The sequence below is a fragment of the Nematolebias whitei genome, chromosome 17 (assembly GCF_014905685.2).
Source record: "Nematolebias whitei isolate Nwh7 chromosome 17, NemWhi1, whole genome shotgun sequence".
In the NCBI taxonomy this organism is placed as follows: Eukaryota; Metazoa; Chordata; class Actinopteri; order Cyprinodontiformes; family Rivulidae; genus Nematolebias; species Nematolebias whitei.
The window spans coordinates 21,076,352-21,093,665 of record NC_056514.1 but is presented as its reverse complement, the minus strand read 5'-3'; the positions used below and the strand labels follow the sequence as shown (position 1 = coordinate 21,093,665).

General features: G+C 40.7%; 2 protein-coding genes across 2 annotated transcripts in view; both read right to left on the bottom strand.

Annotated features, from left to right (window-relative positions):
• The window catches only part of LOC119423917 (ras-related C3 botulinum toxin substrate 1-like), a 28,518-nt gene extending 26,873 nt beyond the window's left edge, over positions 1–1,645 (bottom strand). Inside the window, exons 1-2 of the mRNA XM_037691345.1 lie at positions 1,620–1,645; positions 532–600 (exon numbers count right to left, since the gene is read on the bottom strand). Coding sequence (XP_037547273.1) covers positions 532–600; positions 1,620–1,645 — 95 coding nt within the window. The remainder of the gene's footprint in view (positions 1–531; positions 601–1,619) is intronic.
• Positions 1,646–3,824: 2,179 nt separating this feature from the next.
• LOC119423916 (ras-related C3 botulinum toxin substrate 1) lies at positions 3,825–10,966 on the bottom strand. Its single transcript, XM_037691344.1, has 6 exons — positions 10,841–10,966; positions 10,104–10,175; positions 9,832–9,949; positions 7,785–7,847; positions 6,955–7,114; positions 3,825–4,237 (listed from the first exon to the last, which is right to left on the bottom strand). The coding sequence occupies exons 1-6, from the start codon at positions 10,873–10,875 to the stop codon at positions 4,104–4,106; spliced, it is 582 nt and encodes a 193-aa protein (XP_037547272.1). The 5' UTR covers positions 10,876–10,966; the 3' UTR covers positions 3,825–4,103.
• Positions 10,967–17,314: the final 6,348 nt, after the last annotated feature.

Genomic DNA, 17,314 nt, shown 5'->3' with positions numbered 1-17,314 from the left:
GATAGATAGATAGATAGATAGATAGATAGATAGATAGATAGATAGATAGATAGATAGATAGATAGATAGATAGATAGATAGATAGATAGATAGATAGATAGATAGATAGATAGATAGATAGATAGATAGATAGATAGATAGATAGATAGATAGATAGATAGATAGATAGATAGATAGATAGATAGATAGATAGATAACGTACTGTCTGTGGGTAGGACAGCGGTCTGAGCCTGTCGTATGCATCAATTCCTGATGTGTCCCACAGTTGTAGGTTCACTGCTATCCCATCCACCATCACGTTGGCAAAGTAGTTGTCAAAACTTGAGGGTGTGAATATCATCAATCAAAATTAACAATTATTTTCTGACAGTATCTTATTTAATGTTGAACACCGTGACGATGTAAAGTTTTTGTCCAATACAGAACTCTTGTTGCACCTTCAGACTACCCTCTTTGCCTCTCCCTCACCTACTCCCATGTTCTTATTTAGCCTGACCACAGCTGGTCACTGGATGGTGTCGTGTGTCTTACACTGTGGGTATGAGTTGTCCAGGGAAGGCATTGGTGGTGTAGCTGATGAGCAGACATGTTTTACCCACTCTGAGAGGACAAAACAGAATAATGAGAACAGAAGAATGATATTTAAAAAACAGGTGCTTCTTTTTTTTGACTGAATAGTATCAATATATTTTTTAGACAATAACGTTCAGCAAATTATATATTTTCAAAACTTGCTTTACATGAGTCAATCCATTTTATTTGACGGTTAACCAAAACGGATATAGAGTTTCTGTAAAAATTAAAAATAAAAAAGTTCTTTTATACTAAATCTACTTTTTTTAAAAATTGGTAATTATATTTCTCCATTTTGTCCATTAAAAAAAAGGAAGACAGCAATGAGGAAAGACAAAGATGCTTTTTTTAGCTGTTCTCTTCTGCAGGGGTCACCACAGAGAGTGAAAAGATTTGGTTTACACCGGATGTTATTCCTGACGAAGCCTGGAATCGACGTACACGGAACACCGAGTTACTTCAGCGCTGGTTCCAGTTCACTGCGATCATCTCCCACATCAAGACATGGAGCAGTGGTGCCGTCAGTGTCGGGTGTCAAAGTTTCTGTACCTCCAACATTTAATATACATTACACATACTGTAGTCCTTTTCATGTTGATCCAGTTGGCAGCATGCCAAACAACTTACCTACATTAAAGGAAGTTGAATTTATCATTTTCATTTTAAATTTAGCTTTTCTTTGCGTCAGGAAAATATCAAAAGGTTTGAATTTATCGAGTACACTTAACCCCAAGACAAACAAAATGTAAACTAAAATGACAGAACTATATGAAGCTTTTCAACTTTTACAACTCATGAAACTAGGAGCATTTTTACACAGTGTCAACAATTAAAGATGCTTTTTTTTAAGTGTAATTTTCAGCTTTATTGCATTCACAAGAACAGAATCTATTACATTTTAATAGTAGCTATTCAGAGCTTTGAGAGCTTGGACAGAAAATAAACCAGTTGTTGCGCAACTTTTTAGCTTCGGACTCAAAATAACTGCAGAGATCAGACACCATAACTATACAAACACACCAACAATAAGACAGTCATTTACTTACACGTCCCCCACCACCACACACTTCATGGTCTTCACTGGACAGCTTGATTTCATTATAGATTCAGACAAACTAAAGCAGCTACAATTATCAAGTCTTGTTTTGTACCAACACATAAAGTGAAACTGAATGAAAGAACCTGAAGAAAAAGGTTCAACTTCCCTTTCCTTACCAGCAACACGAGCCACGTAAAGGTGCAGAAATATTTCAGACACTCAACTGGTTTATCTTTGAATGTAGCCAGATATTTTTTTTACACATCCATCCATTATCTTTACCCGTTTCTTCCATTTTGGGTCACGGGTGGGTCACTGTGTGAGAGGCGGGGGACACCCTGGACAGGTCTCCAGTCCTTCACAGGGACACAAACAACCATTCACTCTCTGACTCTCAACTAGAGACAATTCAGTTACCAATCAGTCTAACATGCATGTTTTTAGTCTGTGGGAGGAAACTGGAGTACTAAAACTCCCGCATGCACGGAGAGAACATGCAAACTCCACCCAGAAAGGACGGGAGGTTAACCTGTAATCTTAGCACTGAAAGGCAACATCTTTAACCTCTCACTGTTCCACCATGACTCAGAGGTTACGTTTTGAATTGTGATTATAAAACATGCCAATACTTAAATGTTTAATTCCCTGTGGGCTGAAAGTCTGAAATGTGTATAAGGTGGAGGGCAGTAACATTATCACCATACTTCTGCAGCTATAGAACACTTGAACTTGCATCAAGCACCAATTTCAGTCTGATATTCAAACACCAGAGGGCAGATCATGTCGGAGAAAATTATGTGCAAGATTTTTGCTCTCAGGTTCAGGAAATCAAAAACTGTTAACATATCGTCCAATCAGTCTGAAATAAAGAAGCTGGAAATAATAAATTGTAGAAAGAGGTCATCCTCTGGCCAGAGAACTGTTTGCACAGAGCACTAAATGTGACTGAATTATAAACCTCATTATTAGACTCTTCTACTGACGGACATTTACTGGTACTTTATTTTCATTATTAAATTAAATCACATTGTTCAAGTCATGTGCTGAAAGATGTAAAGACATCTGAATATAATCACTGGATGATTAGAAGTGTTAGGAAAAAGAAAAGGTTCTTGTAGTTTAGGTAGTTAATAAAAAGGTCCAGATATCGTGCATGCATTTTTTTTAATATGATACTAAACAAGTTGTGTAGAAAGCAAATAAAAACAGAATGCAGTGGTTTGCAAATCTTATAAACCCATACTTTATTCTCAATGAAAGAGTAAAATATTAAATGTTTCAAGTAAGAAATTGCACCTTTGTAGGAAAAAAATACATGCAATTTTAATTTTATGGTAACAACAAATTGTTAAAGAATTATATTTATACACTTTTTTTAAATGTAACTTTCAAGTGTTGTTGCCCGAATAAGTAAAATAACTCACTCATTCTTAATGTATATAAATTGCCTTTAAGGGGTACTGATTATTAAGTGAACAAAGATGGAGAACCTGGCTGAAACACAAAAGAGCAAAAAGTGAGGACAGTCTGTAACTCCCAGTAACCATTACAGTATCTGGACCCAAAAAATGTTTTCCATAACATTTAAAAATACCTAATAATTTAGCGATTACATTTACATAATATCATTGTCTAATTTTACACACATTTCAAGACTGTACAACGTACATGGTTCTCCTCACTAGTTTAAAGCCATGCCTGACTGAAGGACACCGACGTTGTGATGTCTGAATGTTGTTGCTTCAAAGACAAATTCTTCTTAAAACAACTAAAATATAGAGAAATAAACAAGACATAGAAAATGCAAAGTCTTTGCAAAACCTTCATTAGAACTTTGGTGTTAAAATGTAAATTTCATAAAACCTTCACATTTATGCATTAGTTTTACTGTAAATATGTACCCTTCACTTTAAACAGAATGACCTCGCTAAAAAAGATTTTAGTCAGAAATATAGAATGAAAAATTTGACAAAACCTCTCGGATAATACAGGTCACTGTTTGGGTCTTTAAGTCCTTTCAGATGGCGGTCTGATCTACGACAGCCCCCTTCACACTCCGACTCCAAGCACAGCTTCAGAGACGATCCCCTCTGCACGTCGATTCCAGTTGAACCAACCAAGCTGATCAAGTCCAGCAATAACGAAAACTGCCATCGGTGAAGCAGCAGAGAGACAGCAGAACCATCAGAGCGCTGTTGGCTGCACTCTCCACACATACCTGCCAACTCAGCTCTGTGACTACCGTCATATCTGGTTCAGAGGTGCATCAGTGATGAATCTACTTCAAGCTCTCCGTTCTGTCTCGGTCAGTTCACACGTGTCAACAGTGCTGGAAAAGGCTTCTCAGGCTCAGCTTCAAAGTCTGAAAGGGGCTCATGCAAGTCAGGACATAGGATAAAAAAATACTTTCAGGAACCTCGTTTTTATCTTTGCTCCTTCAAGAAGGTGAGGTCTTACTGCAGCTGTGTTTTCTAATTGCTTTGGATCTCCATTACAATACGATGCACTTCCTTCTCCTGGTCTTTTTGAGAGGTTGGGGGCACAGGACCGCCCTGATGGCTTCATCAAACACCGTCTTAAGGCCTCGCTGCGTCAAAGCTGAGCACTCCAGATATTTCACTGCACCTGGATATCAATAGGAATAAACAGGTCAAACAAAACTTGTATGTGTTTTTAACATATAATACAGTACAATTATCCGTTTGTTTTCCCATCAAAACAGTTCAAAGGTTTTTAAATAATTATGAACCTCTAAGACCCCACAAACAACCCAAAGAAGATAACAGATCATATTTCCAGATGTTTAAGTCATCAGCAAGTTATATGAAAGCAGCATCTGCCACATTTCCAACCTTCTTTTTCTGGTTCTCAAGGATGTTTATTTGGGAAAGGCTACTTCTGTTCTGGCTGTGATGACCCAGAACTAAAAGGTTTTCTGGATGAGAGAGAAACACTTTCAAAGAATCCAGAACAGACGTCTTTACACACATGATGATTGAATCATTTCAATTTAAATGTATTTTGTATGTATCCCACAATTTAGGATATAAATAATTATTCAAGTGAAATCCCAAACCAGCTACTAGGGAGCACAAGCCAGTGTCTCTCTTGTGCCGGTCCCAAGTTCGGGTAAATGGTGAAGGTTGTGCCAGGAAGGGCATCCGACACAAAACACTTTTGCCAAAACTGTAATGCGAGTTCATCAAAGAGAAACCATACTGGATCGGTCGAAGCCTGGGTTAACGACGACCGCCACCGGTGTTGTTGACAAACAGGGTCTTGGTGGAAATTGTGCTACGGTTACATGTTACATGTCAGGAGACAGAGGGAGAAGAGGAAACACCACAGATGCCATCTTTACTTTGAGAATTCTGATGGAGAAGTACAGAGAGGGTTAGAAAGAACTCCATTGTGTCTTTAGGAAAAGCATATGACAGGGTGCCGAGGGAGGAGTTGTGGTATTGCATGAGGAAATCTGGAGTAGCAGAGAAGTATGTTAGACTGGTACAGGACATGTATGAGGACAGCAGGACAGTGGTGAGATGTGCTGTAGGAGTGACAGATAGCTTCAAGGTGGAGGTGGGAGTGCACCAAGGATCGGCTCTGAGCCCCTTCTTGTTTGCTCTAGTGATGGACCGACTTAAGCCCCCAGTATACTCCCGCGTACGTACGCGGAGGTACAAGCGTACCCCCGCAGGGCATGTCCGTGCAAAGCTCAATTTTTATGACCGCGCACTCTGTGTCGCACAATAAACTGCCCGGCAACGGACTGTTTTGTATGTGACACCAATGTATTAAATTCCCCTTCTTCATCCCTGATCTGGCTTTTTCTTTTGTTTTTGTTTTTTGCCAAAAGGCAGTGATCTCTTCCTCCTCGGTTGATGCCATGACTGACATGGTGAGAAATGAAGGAATTTGTCACGAGTGAATTAAACTCAGGTCCAGCATGGCTGCAGGAGGGTCTGGAGATTTTCTGGTGGGCTGGTCTGATGTGTGGGCTGCAGGACCAGAGCTACCTTTTTTTTTTTTTTTGTAGATCTATTTATTAACAATATATAAACACAGAACACCGCTATGGCTGGGGCTACCAGTGCTCGTTTGTTTTTTTTTCCGACCAGTCAATCAATCCAGTAGGCGTGTCAGCAAATGACCAATTGACGACCTCAATTTGTCCCGAAGGTAAACACTCCTTGTCTGTGAAGCTGCTCTGCAGCTGCTCAGGGTGGACGCTCGAGTATAAAGTCTGAACCCTCTGCGTACAGTACGCACAGACGTACGCGTGGACGTACACAGGAGTATACTGGAGGCTTTAAGGCTCCCACAGACTCCGGCGGTCCTCAATCCGTACGGAAACTGTGCTGTCTGCAGACGGTTGAAACTTCATACTTGAGTCCACCCTGACAGGATGCAGTCAGCTCCGCAGGCAAGGGGCGTTTACCTTCGGGACAAATGGAATTCGCTGACTGGTCATCTGCTGACACGCCTACTAAATTGATTGACAGGTCGCAAAAAAAAAAAAAAAAAAAAAAAAAAAACGGGGGGGCCCCCCCCCCACCAGTGTTTTGTGTTTATATGTTGTTAAAAAAAAGTTCTTAAAAAAAAAAAAAAAAAAAAACAGGGAGCGCTGACTCTGGAGCCCACACATCAACATTTCACCTTGATTTGTGACCTTGACCTTGAAGCTAAAGGATGAAAATGTACGTGACACTAGGCCTGTCGCAATAACCAATAAATCAATTAATCTCATGATAAATTAAAATTATCGACCTCATTGTAATTTACCGGCTTTATTGTTTCTTTGTGTCTCTCTCTTTCTACTGAAGACACTGGATGACAAAAAGCTCAACTCCAGTGCTCTTCACTGACCCCTCCCTTTCTCTTTTCTCTTTAAAATCCATTTTAACTCCCATTTTTCTTAAAGAGACACGCTGCTCACTCCCTCACTATCCATCCTTCGGTTCAAACAGTCTTATACTGCCATCTAGTGATCAAAAAAGTTAGTACACACAAAAATTACCCAACATTTCTTTTTAAGTTTGACATTACTAATTATTGTCAAATTTCAAAAACAATATTATCGTTTATTGCAATAATTTCTGAGACAATTAACCGCCCGGCAAAATGTGTTATCGTGACAGGCCTATGTGACAGTACGTCTAGTGATGATGCATATGTGTATCAAGTTTTGTTAAATTATCTTAAGTGGATGAGAAATTTGGGGAGGGACAACCAAAGATCAAAGCATAATTCATCCACATTTCAACAGACGTATAGAAACACAATCACTTTCAGGAAAACTCGATCATATTAATATAATCGTGTCGAGTGGAGCTACAACTGACCGATTTCTTTAGCCATGGCCAAGCCCTGAGGATAAATGATGGGAGAGAATTTCTTCTCCTTGAGTTTTTCGATTGTGTCCTTGTCGTCCCTCAAGTCCAGCTTCGTACCAACCAGGATTATAGGCGTCTTGGGACAATGATGTCTCACCTCAGGATACCACTGCAGGAGGACACAGAACACTACTTTCAGAATGGGCAGAAGAAGACTTTTTATTTTTGTGCTGCTGTTCTGTAATCACCGCCCATCAGTAAAAATAGTTTTAAAATATTTCCACATATGACTGACTTGTGACAGAGATTTTAAGACCGTTGTGACCTTAACCATTTTTTTTAACCAAAGGAATCCTGAAAATTATATTTCATAATAATTTTATAAATAGATAATTAATTTATCCGTCCTGACATGTTCTGTATTTGGAAGTTGTAAAAACCTTTTTAGTTAAATTGTCCAACATAATTTCACTCACTTATTTAACAGAATGCTGGAGAACACTTTTGTTGTGGAAGAAAAAATGAGATAGATCGACGAGCTTATGGCTACTTTAAGAGCCAAGTTAAATTTAAACTTTCCTTTAAGGTCCAAAGGACAGATTTTATAGACACTGGCAGCTTTTGCTCATTTTGTTAGATATTTGAATCTCTTTACCCTCAACTGTCTTTGTTGACCACGACTTACGTTGAATTTATGTGTACATTACAATAATTTGTCTCTTGTAGTAAAACTAAACATGTAAACAGGTTTTACACAGTTGAAATATTAATAATAATACTGATTAAAAAAACACTTCATTAAGCCAGTATGATTTGAACACGTAACGAACTGTTCTCACCTTGGCACGAAGGTTTTCAAACGAAGCTGGACTGACGAGTGAAAAGCAAATCAGGAACACGTCCTAAGAGAGACAAAGAGACAGGACCTTGATAATAAAATCAAATTTTTAGGTTCAAAGTTGAAGGATCTTTATCATCCCCTAAGGACAATTTGTTTCACAGTATAAAATACATAAAAACAAACATGTAAAACGTTCATAAAACCACACCAAATCATGTAAAAACCTAATTGTGGCAGGAATAAAAGCGTCTCGGAGTCTGTTGGTCCTGCGTCTGGGCAGCAGATATCTGCGTCCAGAGGGAAGCAGTTTGAACTCCTGGTGCAGCGGCTGATGTGGGTCTGCCAGGATCAGTCTGAGCTCTCCCTGAGCAGGTCAGTGAGGTCGCCAAGGGTTGTGCCAGCAACTTTAATGCACACCTTAACACGGCCCAACTGCTTGTTCTTGTTCTCACACGTTAAAAGTCCAAACCCGCAGACAAAGTTAAAAGTAAGAAAAGACTCAGTAGAAGAAGGATAAAACATTTTCATCAAAGTGCAATCTTCACTAAAACCACGGAGCTTCTGATAAAAATATAACCTCTGATGAGTCTTTCCACAAACTGAATCTGTGTGGGTCTCAAAAGTCAGCCCGTTATCAATAATTGTCCCCAGGTATTTGTGACGGCGCACAACCTCGACATGTTAAAGATAACAACAGGCGATGTGACTGTTAACACTTTCCTAAAATACCGTAATTTCTGGTCTATAAGCTACAACTTTTTTCACAGGCTTTGAACACTGCGGCTTATACAATGCTGCTTTGGCTTTTTTTTTTTTTTTTTTTGACGGGCTAACGAGTTTCATGCTGCCAAAACATTTAACCTCGTCACACCTGGGTGCCCACATAGTTGTCCGATACACGTCTCTCTTGGGGGTGGGTCCTCGTGACTCAATGAGACTACTTGTATAAATAAAGGTTAAACAAAAAAGAAACACCTGACCAGTGAAACTACAGAACAGGTCACAGTCTAACCAATGAAATGGGGAGGGGAGGAAGTGGGGAATCCCCACCCCCTTGTACAGAACATGTGGGTGGGGGGGGGGGGGGGGACTCCCCTGCATGCACAAAGCAACTTTTGCCCTGCGGAGCATAAGCTTGCTGCAGGAGGAATATGAAGATAGTGATCAATAACTTCCTGATAGGCTACTGTATTTTTTTTAACAACAAAAAAGCGACCGAGGACGTGCGTGATGAAGTTTTTCTGAGGTTGTTCCATTCTGACACTGAAGAAGACGAATTTTGTGATTTTAGTGCACAGGAGGAAGACGAAGATAGCGATCAGCGACTTTTCCTGTTAGGCTGCTGTATTTTAATTTTTTTTAACCAGCTGTGCTAAAGGCCTTGTTCAGAAAAAAAAACAAAAAACATTTACTGTATGTATTTGTGTTTGTTACCGGTACGTATTTAATTAAAAGTTCAAAACAATATTTCTGTGTAAATATCTTTTGTTACAACGTGAACACCCACAACTTATACACAAGTGCGGCTTACAATTTTTTTAAATTTTTTTCTTGTATGCACGGCTTGTATTTGGGTGCGCTCTATAGTCCAGAAATTACAGCACACAACCTTCTCCTGTGTTTTAAAAATGTTTAGCTTTAAAAAGAAGGACACATCTTATTGGTAAAGTTTATCAAAACTATATTCTACAGAAAATGTATGACTAATGCACTCAGTTGGTTAAATACAGAGTTTTGTTCTTTCAGCTCCCTGTGAGTCTTGGGCACAAAGGACATATTTTCATGAAGACACACACAAAAAAGAGCTGTTTTGTCTTCCGTAAGACTCATCCACACAGTGTATAGGTACTGTAGAAACAGGGCCCCGCTCTGCTGAGCTGGACTGTTTCACACTTTAGAGCCCAGAGAATAAGTCCAAGTCGACGCTGACAAAGACAGAAGTGTTCAACACGGGATAACGGACACTGATCAATGCAGCACAGTGCACTGGAAGCATCAATTGTTGGGTCTGATGCATGAACACATGCACTCTGTGTGAAACATACTGTCTGTGGGTAGGACAGGGGTCGGAGTCTGTCGTAGTCCTCCTGTCCCGCTGTGTCCCACAGACCCAGGTTCACTGGTTTCCCATCCACCATCACGTTGGCAGAGTAGTTGTCGAAGCTGCAGGGAGGGAACACAAAGAAGATGTGACATTTCAGACAAATGCAGGTGTTGTTCTGTGAAAACATCAAACTTTTTATCTTTGCTTGAGCTTCCTGTACTTTTCTCTTTAACGCCAACACAAATGATCATTAGGCGGTGTTTTGTGTCTTACACTGTGGGGATGTATTCTCCTGGGAAGGCATTGGTGGTGTAGCTGATGAGCAGACATGTTTTACCCACAGCCCTGAGAGGACAAACGAGAAGATAATGAGAACATGCACATGAATAATGAGTAATACACAAACTCAATCTTTGGGATAAATAAAGGTTTATTGCTAGTTGTTTAATAAAAATGAACTGATTAATCCCTAAAAATGTTTTGACAATTTTGTTACGGATGACAACTTTTCACATCCTTTAATGAAAATTCAGGACATTATCACCAACTTTTGACTTTTTAAAGACTGTAATTTTATTTGATTAACTCAGATACATAATTTTGGGATATTTCAAATCATTCAATTTATCTTAAACTTTTGTTCTTTGAACATGTAGACATTTTATACATTTGGAATTGTATTAGGTCCAGATGGGCATAATGTCTCATTTTTACTGTGGGATGCTTCATTAGGTCCACAGTTTTCATTAGGTTTTATTTATTTAATAGTAACAGAAAGGAAGGGGAGTTCAAACATGAAACTTCCAGGTTTTTAAGGAGCGTGAAGGTAAATCTGTGACCGGCTGGACCACAGCAGCTGTCGCTCCGTTTATCTGAGGCTCGTGAGCCGCTAGCCAACTGTTGCTATCTGGGTCAACCCAAAACAACTGTTACATTTCATTTGTTAAATATATAGTCACACTAACAAACTATAAAGGTTAAAGAGAGAGTAAAAGTCTAAATTAACTTACCCGTCTCCCACCACCACACACTTTATAGCCTGCATTGATCGGTTCTGATCTGTGCACAAGCTGCTAGCACTGTGGCTAAAATAAACCAGCCTTCTGCCTGAAAGGTGCAGTGAAACCGAGGGAACAAGTCTGAAAAATAAAGGAAAGTCTCTAAAAGATCCGTGCAGAAATTACGAGACTTCTCCTTTTAGCAGCAGCGACACCCGTGTAAAATTACAGAGTTGTAAATCAAACAGGCAACAGCCCGAACATTGACCTGGAGTCAAGACGCAGGGAAAAAAAAACACAGACGCTTAGAACCTGAGAGCCACTTCCGGTCAGAGCTGCGAGCTTCCGGTTAGAATGTACTGGTTAGGATTCATTCAATTCATTCAACCTTTATTTATACAGGTAATCCCATTGAGCCTCGAGGACTCATTTACAAGAGACACCTGATTTCAACAAATAAAGATGACAACAATGGACAACAGCAACAACAATAAACAATTATAAAAAGTCATACTGCAGTTTTATTTTTTATTTTTTTTTTTTTTTTTTACAAATAGGATGCTAAAAGAAAAAGGTAACAACAAAACAGCTAGATTCTAAGGCGAATGTAGAAAACTAAAAACAGGAACATGTCTGCGTTGGTCCCTGCCAGGAGTCCAACAGATTCTTAAAGCCATGTTGTCAGGACGTCCAGTGTCAGTCACAGGGGGGATTTAAACTACATTTATAAGGTTTTATACATTATTTTACTAGTTTTAGCGGATCATAATTAACTGTAAACTTTGTTAAAGATAATGTCGAGTTATAAACAGAAACAGAACTCCACTATGAAAACGTGCAACATGTAAATAAAAACAGAATTTAATGTTTTGCTAATTTCATAAACTCTTCTTTTAAACAACAGAACATAGTAAACACAACACATGTTCAAAACAAAAAAAAAAAACTGCACTGTTTTCAGGAAAATATAGTGTAATTTTGAGTTTGATACGCGGGTGAAAATTCTCGGTCATCCAGACGATGGTAAATTAAAAAAAGTTCAAGACAAAAACTGGACTTTATTTGTAATAGAATGTGTTTCGCTTCTCATCTGAGAAGCTTTCTCAGTTCAAAGAACAGGGAGTGTGGGGTTCAAGTTATAAAGCTGAGGTAAGATACATACATACATTTGCAGATTGACCTATCACACCTCACAGTAGGGGTTCTTTAAGGTCTTTGTTAATCTAATTCACAGATGGACCCCTCTGGTTTGAGTTTGATGACTGCAACACATCTCGAAAATGTGGGAGCAGGGGCATGTTGTGATTGTGAAACATATTCTGTCTTCTTTAACAACACTGTACATGTCTAGGAACTGAGGAGACCAGTGTCTGGAGTTTTTTGGAGGGGACTGTTGTCCCATTCTTGTCTGATGTAGGACTATCTGTTCTAACAGTCCTGGCCTTTTTTATGATTTTTTTTACATGATGCATCAAATGTTTTCTATTGGAGAGAGGTCTGGACTGTGGGTAGTCATGGCTGCCAGTATGCAGGTACACACTGTTACATTTTATGTGTATGTAGATATGATGACATGTTCACGGTTAACTTGAAACACTTCAGGGATCTTTTGTTTTGATCTGAGACACTCAAGATCAGGAAATTATTGATTCTTAAGTCCAATTGTTAAGAACCACAAGACATTGTGAATGGTGTCCACATGGACACAAAGTCAAACTAAAATGCCACCGCCAGTATAAACAGACTAGGGCAGATCAGATATCACTGTGAATAGGTGCAGAATGATGCAGTTCCAATAAAATGTGAGGATACATGACCTTGGCAGTAAAGATGGTCCACCCAACCAGCTGATGAAACTGTTGGAATGGTGTCTAATCAAACGTAACACTTTTCTTTGTTTTCTGTGTCCTCCAGTTAGTTACTGTCCAAATATACAAACAAGTTTAACCACTGGATGATGTACTAAGTCTCTGGGCTGATAAATCATCAACCAGACATGATTTTTACAACAGAACCAATCTGACCTTGAGATGGCGGGAAAAACATTTTGCTTTCTAACGGATCCAAAGTGGTACCACAGTCTCAGTGGGAGTGTGGCTTGGATCGTTTGCACCTGTCTGGTCCTTGGACACAAGGTGGTCCCATCACTGCCTGGGCCTCTGTGGAAGCAAAATATTTAATCGCACCAGATAATCAAGATAACCAAAATGTTCAGAAGTTTTATTCCTCAAGCAAAAATACTGAAAATTTAATTCAAAAACACTCATCTATACAAACAGCCAATGCTGTGCATGGCAACCCCTATAAAAAGAGCAGATTCATATACTTGACCAAATAAGAAAATGTAGTAAAATGTTCAGCAATTTTCAGTCAGGTCATCTGGACAGTTTCTTTTTTGTTTGTGCTGAAACGTTTCACCTTCCATCCAGAAGGCTTCATCAGTCAAGGAAACGCATAACACAAAACTGATTCTTCCCCCAATAGCTTACTCCAAAGTGGAACAAACCAGTTCTGTTGGTGCTAAGATGGTCTCTTTGGCTGAAAATTATTGGATTGTATACCTGGATTATTGAGCATGGATTTTGTTGGGTTTTAACCAGTTTGACATGACTGTCAACGAGGAAGAGGGTCGGCACCAGAGGAGGGGGCATGCCAAAGAGACCATCTGAGCACCAACAGAACTGGTTTGTTCCACTTTGGAGTAAGCTGTTGGGGGAAGAATCAGTTTTCTGTTGTATGTTTCCTTGACTGATGAAGCCTTCTGGATGGAAGGTGAAACGTTTCAGCACATACACACACACAAAAAAAAGAAACTGTTCAGATCACCTGACTGAAAATTGTTGGATTGTATACCTGGATTATTGAGTATAGACTTTGTTGGTTTTGAACCAGTTTGACATGACTGTCGACGAGGAAGAGGGCTGGCACCAGAGGAGGGGGCGTGCCAAAGAGACCATCTTAACACCAACAGAACTGGTTTGTTCCACTTTGGAGTAAGCCGTTTGGGGAAGAGTCAGTTTTCTGTTGTGTGTTTCCTTGACTGATTGGGAACACCAGAGTTGCTGGCTCAGCCCAGTATAAAGAGAGACGTGTTGTGTTGCTCGAGGAGGAGGACATTAGGCCTGTCCTGTCTCCTTGCTTGCTGGTCTTCCTTGAGTTATGATTTGTCTTGGTTATTCTGATTTGTTGTCTGAGTTTATTTAATTTGGTTTTGACTTGGCCTGCTTGGTTAGTTTATTTGGTCAGCTTATTTGGTTTGGTTTGGCTTGGTCATTCTGGTTAATTCAACTTCTTTTTTACAGGTATGAGTTCTCCATCTGGTCATTAAATTTATATTTTACAATAAACACTTATAAAACCATACTTTGTGTCCTTTTCCCTCTTTTTTTTGTTGCAACCCCAGAGCCAGGTTGTGACAAAATGTGGGGCTCGTCGTTCTCATTAGTTAGAGCTTTGTTTTGTGATATTTTGCTGGTTTGGTTAGAATTAAAGTTTGTTTGCATGCTGCCATTTTGATAACTGTAACTTGAATTTTGGCAGTCTTGGGGCAGCATGTTTGATTGAATTTGTCGACTTGTGGTGTTTGGATTTTTCCTACTTTGATTATGGTTGACACACCTGTTCCAGTTCATGCATAATTTGGAGCTTGTTGGTTCACCTCCATTCCGGTGCACTGTTTTGCATGACGTGCAGGTTTGAGACGCTCTCTTGAGGTCGTTTGGGGAAAAGAATTAGACACTTGACAGACCAGACTGATGTGTGAGTCATTTTTGATGATTTCCTCTGGATGACTTTTGTGATTTTGACTTAGAATTAGTTGGTCCAGATCAAGCGATCCTCCATTTTCAGCAGCTTCTCTGAAAACCTGCCAGTCTGTTCGTTCAAAACAATCTCTCAGTGTGGGGCCACTGCCTTGGATCCAAGATCTGACTTCCTTTTGAACTGGTCTGGAGCATCTCAGCGGGGGCAGGTAAGCAGAAGCCAGGAAGATTGAGATGTGGTCCGACAGTCCTAGGTGGGGGCAGGGTTCAGCTTTGTATGCATCTTTTAGGGTTGTGTAAACACGGTCCAGCGTGTTGTTTCCACATGTTGGTATGCCCACATGCTGGTAAAAACTTGTTAGGCAGTCCTTTAGATTCACATCACTAAAGCCTCCGGCTACCACGTAAAGAGTCTCAGGGTGTTTGTTCTGCAGCGAGCTGAGGAGATCATGGAGCTCCTGCAGAGCGTCATTAGAATTAGCATCCGGAGGAATGTAAACAACTGTAATGAAAGTCACTGTGAACTCGCAGGGTAGATAATGTGGCCGACATTTCACTGTTATCTGCTCCAAAGCCTTTGAGCATGAGTTTTTTTTACAACAGTACAGTTCGTGCACCAACTTTTACTCACGTAAATGCACACTCTGCCTCCCTGTGATTTCCCCGTTAGCTCTCTGCAGCGATCCGTTCGGAAAAAAAGAGTCTGTCATCCATCTGGAAGACTGTATCCAACGTTTCACTTGTAATCCATGTTTCTGTGAGGCAAAGCACCGCACACTTCATCATCTCTTCTGAGGTGCCTGCTGTCAGACGAAGTAAATCCATCTTGTTGTCCAACGAGCGGACGTTCGACAGAGAGAAAGATGGCATCGGGAGTTTTCCAGATTTAGCGTTAGCACGTAGCCTCACCAGAACCCCCACCCGGCGTCCTCTCTTTTAAAGCTGGGAGCAGTGCTTCCTCTTCTGCCCGTTGGAACGCCTCTGACGTAGCTTCCAGGTAGATGACTTTAAGATCTGCATTCTGCCAAGCATAGTTTTGAGTTTGTTGCTGATTTCTGCTTTATTTTGTGGCAAATCCACTCCTATTCTCATCAATTCGGTTCGGCAATAGTTCACACGCACATATCGTGCGGAGTCAGGCACAGAGTCAGTATCAAAACTTCTAAAAACTGGGATCGTACCGGAAGCCTGTGAAGCTGCAACTGCTCTGAGCGTGGCCATCTTGGCATATGAGATTTTCTTAGCTTATGAGATTTGTGAATAACTTCACTCTGTTTGTTTTTTTTACATTTATTCACTAGATTTTGGGTTTGTACAAAATGTGCTGCACAATGTACAGTAAAAAATGCATTACATGTACTGCCTAAATAAATTGATTAGGTTGAAATAGTCCTCTCTGACAGGAAAGGAGCCTGAGCTTGTGTGTGAGGTTGAGAGTTACCAATTAGAGATAGTTGGGCTCATCTCGAAAGCACAGCATGGACTTCAGTTCAGAACCAATCTTCTTGAGAGGGGCTGGACCTTATTCCACTCTGGGGTTGCCATGGTGAGAGGCACAGAGCTGATGTGGTCTACTCTTAGCCGCCCGACTTGATGCATGTGTGTTGGAGTTTTACCCAGTAGATAAGAGGGTGGCTTCCCTGTGCCTTACGATGGGGATACAAGCTCTGGCTGTTGTTTGTGCCTACGTGCCGAATGGCAATTCAGAGTATCCCACCTTTTTGGAGTCCTTATCAGGGGTGCTGGAAGGTGCTGCAGCTGGGGACTCCTTTATTCTGCTGGGGGACTTCAACGCCCACGTGGGAAATGACAGTGTGATCTGGAGGGGCATGACTGGGAGGAACGGCCTCTCTGACCTGAACTCGAACGGTGTTCTGTTGTTGGACTTCGGTGCTAGTCATAGTTTGTCCATCACGAATACCATCAAACATAAGGGTGTCCATAAGTGCACTTGGCACCAAGATGCTCTAGGTCGTAGATCTATGATTGACTTTGTAGTGGTGCCACCTGATTTGCGGCCGTTTCTTTTGGACACTCCGGTGAAGAATTGAGCTGAACTGGCAACTGATCACTACCTGGTAGTGAGTTGGATCAGGTGACAGGAGAATATGTCAGAAAAACCCAGTAGACTCAAACATGTAGAGAGGGTTTGCTGGGAACGCCTGGCAGAAGAACCCACCAGAAAGGTCTTCAGCTCACACCTTCGGGAGAGCTTTAACCGCATCCCAGCTGAGGACATTGAGTCAGAGTGGGCCATGTTCCACGCCTCACTTGTTGAGCTGACTTCCTTGAGCTGTAGCTGCAAGATTTTTGGTGCTTCATGCAGTGGCCATCCTCAAACTCGGTGGTGAATACCCCGGGTTAGGGAGGCTGTCAAGCTGAAGAAGAAATCTTATAGTGCCTTGATGACTGGTGGTGACTCTGGAGGCAGCTGAGGAGTACCTGAGGGCCAAGCGGTCCACAGTCTTGGCTGTTGCTGAGGCAAAAGCTTGGATTTGGGAGGAATTCAGTGAGGCCTTGGATAACAACTCTCGGTTGGCTCCGAGAAGATTCTGGCAAACAATCAGGCAGCTGAGGAGGGGAAAGCAGCACTTTACTAACACTGTGTTCATTGAAAATATGGTGCTGTTGACCTCAACCAGTGATGTCGTTGGGAGGTGAAAGGAATACTTCTTGGACCTTCTCAATCCCACTGGCACGTCTTCCATAGAATTGGGGGACTTTG